This window comes from Bidens hawaiensis, unplaced genomic scaffold (assembly GCF_021521415.1).
Source record: "Bidens hawaiensis isolate Kalapana, Puna unplaced genomic scaffold, B.hawaiensis_p1.1 tig00012813_1, whole genome shotgun sequence".
NCBI lineage: Eukaryota > Viridiplantae > Streptophyta > Magnoliopsida > Asterales > Asteraceae > Bidens > Bidens hawaiensis.
This window is the reverse complement of record NW_027492066.1, coordinates 505,778-510,831: the sequence shown is the minus strand read 5'-3', so window position 1 is coordinate 510,831 and position 5,054 is coordinate 505,778. Positions and strand designations below refer to the sequence as shown.

The 5,054-nt window shown below is 32.9% G+C and overlaps 1 protein-coding gene across 1 annotated transcript; it reads right to left on the bottom strand.

Annotated features, from left to right (window-relative positions):
• Positions 1-2,207: 2,207 nt before the first annotated feature.
• LOC143542239 (F-box/kelch-repeat protein At3g06240-like) lies at positions 2,208-3,140 on the bottom strand. The gene has a single exon (XM_077034874.1). It carries the CDS (start codon positions 3,138-3,140, stop codon positions 2,208-2,210), a length of 933 nt encoding a protein of 310 aa, XP_076890989.1.
• Positions 3,141-5,054: the final 1,914 nt, after the last annotated feature.

The window sequence follows — 5,054 nt, the reverse complement described above, 5'->3', positions numbered from 1 at the left end:
GTTTGCCCAAACACGCCGTCAAGACGTGTTTGTAGGGGACATTTCTGGAAACTTTATTTATAGGGACGATAGTGGAATCTCTCTTCAATAAGAGCATTCCCAGCCCATCCCCCATCCTCATCTCTGTAATTACACTAAATAACACCACATTTCTCTCTTTTATTTAATTAAATATTATTTTTTATACATTTATTATTACAACTTTCTCTATGCTTTACTCACAACCAATTCAACAAATATTAAAAAATAAATACGAGCAAACAAAGTTTCACCAAATATACAAAAAATCACTACTTTTTCTATCTCTACTCTATACTTTACATTCACAAACACTTAAAACCCTATTATAATTTGCAAACTTCCCTCATATACTTTTAAAGGAATGGATTAAAATGCTCTAAAAAAACATTTTGAAAGTTTTCCATAGAAAGTAAAAAGTACACTCTGGCCTTTAAGTATTGGGCCTACATAATCTAGAACATTAAATATTTACTGTACTTTTTAGCCACGCACTTTATCTTCCTCATTTTCTTATGTATATTGCATTCGCACTAAGAACTACTTCATCGCCGGCATGCTAGAAAAACCTTGAAAATTACAATCACACTTTTCTCTTTTAAGTACCGTGGGGAAACAATATATAGGGTCAACACACAAAAAAGCTTCTCACATCAAGTACAACGGTTATCACATACATTGGTCGGTCAGAACAATAGGTCATGGGTATACTCTAACCCCTCTTAACTTTATACTAGACGGGTGCCCGTGTCATGCAGTGGGAAACGTAGACCTTGATAATTACGTAATAAGTTTATGGGGGTTCATTGTTCGGTTTGAAACCGTAAAATCGTTCAAGCCAGTCTTCGGTTTGATTTCACATTTAATATTTTTTTCTTATAACTTTTGGCCGATTGCTTTCAATTTTCAAAGGTTATGTTTTGGTTTTCGATGACAAAAAACCATTACTACTGATTTGGCCCACAATTTAATTTAAAACCATCAGAAGCAGACCGCAAACACCCCTACGTATGTAAAATGTTATTTTTTTTAACTGAATAAAAAACTATAACAATATCATACTCAAATTAAAGATAAAAATATGCTCGTTTTTATGGTGTAATTTTTTAAAAAAACATTAAAATATGAAAATTTTATTAACGCTACAAAATCTTGGAGGTAATTGTGTTAAAAGTGAAAATTAAAATAGGATATAAGTAAAAGATTAAGGGTAAGTGTTGTAAATATTCTTTAAATTCACAAATGTTAATTATAGTTGAGGGAGCAATATTGTAAGTATATTAAATAAAATTGAATAACACGTGAGTTTTAATATGACAATTACTCTTTTGTCCTCATTCAAGTTTGTCCCATGTGCAAGTTTACTTGTAAATCCCTTAATGTGAAGCGTCTTATTGCCTTCCTCTCCTCTATTATATATAGTATAGATAAGCACCACATCAGTCATTTTTCCTTTACCACTCCAACTCATCCAAAGAAAATGGTTTAATTCATAATTAATAACAAATCAATTAGTAATTAATAAACAATTAATACATAATGCATATTTAAAGTGTCATGTCATCTTAACTTATGCTAGGCGTTAGAGTATACTCCATGGTCTTTATAAATTATTTGATTAAAATATATTTGAGTTATTATACCAATTTTTTAGGCGTAATTCTGCTTTAAACAAAAAGAATATACAAACCAATTAAGTTAATTCTGATCATAATAGAATTTTTTATAATTTTTTACAACTCACTCGCTTTTATAAAACTAGCTGAATTTGAATGACTCAAAATGAGTCTGGTAAGGCATATTAATGCATGGCAAGAATTTCTTGTTTTGAGTTTAATACATAAAATTGCTACAGCTTCTTCTCTTATTATTAAGATTCGTTTCTCTTGATTCTATACCCATCAACCGATGAAACCTGTAACAAATCTAATCACGATCATCGCCAAGCCTAGGACGAGGCATTGCCACGCTGGCTAGGCATAAATCCTAATGAAAGCGATTTAACCCAATAGTTAGAGATGTGTAAATTGTAATAACCCAAACCCGACATTTTTAAGGTGAATGGGTTGCCTTTATTAACTAACCTACATTATAGATACTTGATGAGTAAGTCAAAGATTTAAAATGATCGTGCATATAATTAGCATTTCCATGTCATGTTTTGTTTGCTGCTATTGTAGAATCGTCATTTATGAAACAATGAGATGCCGAGCACATACTATATGATAATGATTAATAAATAGTTTGAATCCGACGACAGAACAATAAACGAGAACATACATGATACAAGCAAGAAAAAACAAACAAAGATTGGGCGATATAAGAGTCTCAACATATATCATTTGATCATCTGCATAAAACCGTCTCGATGAACAAAAATCCCAATAGCGTGTTAAGTCGTCCTCTGCATTCATTTTTCTAAAATGATTTTTTCCTTCTATAACGACAATGGCAACCCAATTTCCAATACTCTCAATGGATACACACCGCCTTATACAGTCTTTGCGTCCGAAAGCAGCCACCTTCACCCACCCACCATCACCATCCATCCTCCACACATCTCTATGCTTCATATTTAATATTTCATAGGATACACAAAAGTGAATGCATCCTTTGAGAACAACCAAACTTCCACAATAATGTTTTGGACAACCACCTGGGACTACCGGACATTGTATATCCCTAAATTTCTCTGTATTCACATCAAAACATAAAATTGTGCTATGCCTTGTAGTAGGCATATTTTTCACATTGAAATAAAGGCATTGGCCCCAGAAAGTAGCGTTGGTCCAAACGTGATCGGCGACTGGAAACTCAAACTCTCTCCATGAATCCAATATGTGAGAATAGATATAAGCCCTTGAATAGGGTTGACCTCCAATAATCAAATAAAGAAGTTTGTAATCATTAGAAGAGTCCATATAGAAACCGATAGGATTAAGAGTAATACGAAAAGGATCGATGGGGCCAGCCGACAACCTCTTGTAGGCACCCGTCAATGGATTCCAAAATGCTAGCTTACCGCATTCCCGCTTTGAGGTTAAACATACCAATCCATCCAAGCTTGCTAACATTACAAATTTCTCCGTAGGATCAAAGTTACAAGAGCGAGGGACAGTCATTGAACCGTAGTTGAGGGGTTTACAATTAAGCGTACGAAAACGGACTGGCAGACGGTGGTCAAGCATGAGAAGTTTATAGTCCTTGATGGTTACGTGGCGGAGGTGCGTCCTGGCAAACGCAGGTGTCGATAGAAACTATTTCCATTGTTTGCAAACACAAGTGAACCGGCCTATGGACTTCGCTGGAAGCCTTGGTAGTATCTCCAGTTCTATCAAACTAAGTGGAAGCTGATCGGCTTTCGTTTTCTTCTTCGTCTTCATCTTCAAGATCTTCCAAGCTTTCTTCAACATGTTCTCCATATTGGAATTGAATATGACTGTAAAGAGAGATTAAATCAATGAGATTTAGAGATAAAATGTTAATTTTTGAATCGAAAAGCTGGAGATTTTAATGGAGGTTTAAGAGGGTTTAAAATTCAAAAATTTAGTATATCTTCTTAAAATTTGACTTTTGATTCATTTAGTTAATTTGATAACTGCATGAGAAAGATTATATAACAGGCACCAGAAAAAAGTATCTTCTTATTAAGGAAGATATACCGCATCACTTCATTTTGATTAAGATATAACCAAATTTTTTTTTTATCTAAGCAAACAAACATGAACACTTGTCTTATTCGTTAATTCATTTTTGTTTGTGAATGTGAATGCTCGTCTACGTTTGTTCATTTAAATTCGTCTATGTTCGTTATATGTCCATTTATGTTTGTTAGTTTACGTTTGTTAAAATATTCATTAATTTTTTTGGCCCTATAGGTGCAACATTACATAATGACCGTCTCATAATCCATTTAAGGAGTGATTTTAATGTCACCAAACCCAAAATACGTGGGCTAGATTGGGCTTCAACTTGTTAGTAGGTCCAAACGTGGGGAGCCCAATTCCTCCTGAAGTTACTGTACCACAGTCCACATGTATAATGTATTGCATTATCTTGAGTTCTTGACGGTCCATTTTACTTCCACTTTTTTATCTTCAACTGAGATTGCCTTCACTAAAACAACAGGTACAAATCAGGGATATAAACTTTAATTTAGCAGAGATTATCTTAATACTTATCTTGATATCTATGATTTTTGAATAAAAAAATATAAGACGTGTTTGAAGTTAGGATCATGACTAGAAGACATAAAATATGAAGAATGTCTTGTTGTACAATGTCGACATAAGTGATATTTTTCATAAAATGGTTTGAATTTGGAGGTGATCTGGAATGTGAGTTTGCTAACCATATTAAAAATGGTGAGCAAAAATTATAGCAAGCTTTATGGAGGACAACCAACTTTTGGTAGTCAAGCTTGTCTTTTGATTTTTTTTCCACACTTCAAGAAAATCCTTGTGGTCTTTAGGATGCGGTGGAGGAGAACGATCGCTATTTGTCATTAAATGAATTTCAATTTCTAGTTTGCTTTATAATTTAGAGTGTTTTAAAATTTCTCTTAGACTAAGTAGCTCAGCTAAAGTCGTTATGCATCCCCATATAGTAAAAACAAGTATTTCAAATCTATAGCTCCTTATCAAGCAATTTACTAAACTAGCATAAAATCAATTTATTTAAGCTATATGCTACATTTTCATGGTGGTTTATGAGTCATTGTATATTTATATCTATCTTATTAAATAAGATTCAACTATCTTCAAAACATAATATTTGGGTTTACTTGAATTCTATAATATTTATTTTTTCACCCATACACTTAATAATATGCAAACAAGGGTAGAATAATGTAGTTTAATACTTGAGCTGACTAGTTTGTTTAGACCACTCGTTGCTAGTTTCATTTTCAAGCTATACTTCATCATTTTTGTGTGGTAGCATTTTTCTAAACTATATCAATGTCTTATACGTATAGCAACTACAAAATTTATAAGAATAACCATACTAACTGTCGTCTATAGATTAAATTTTTTTAA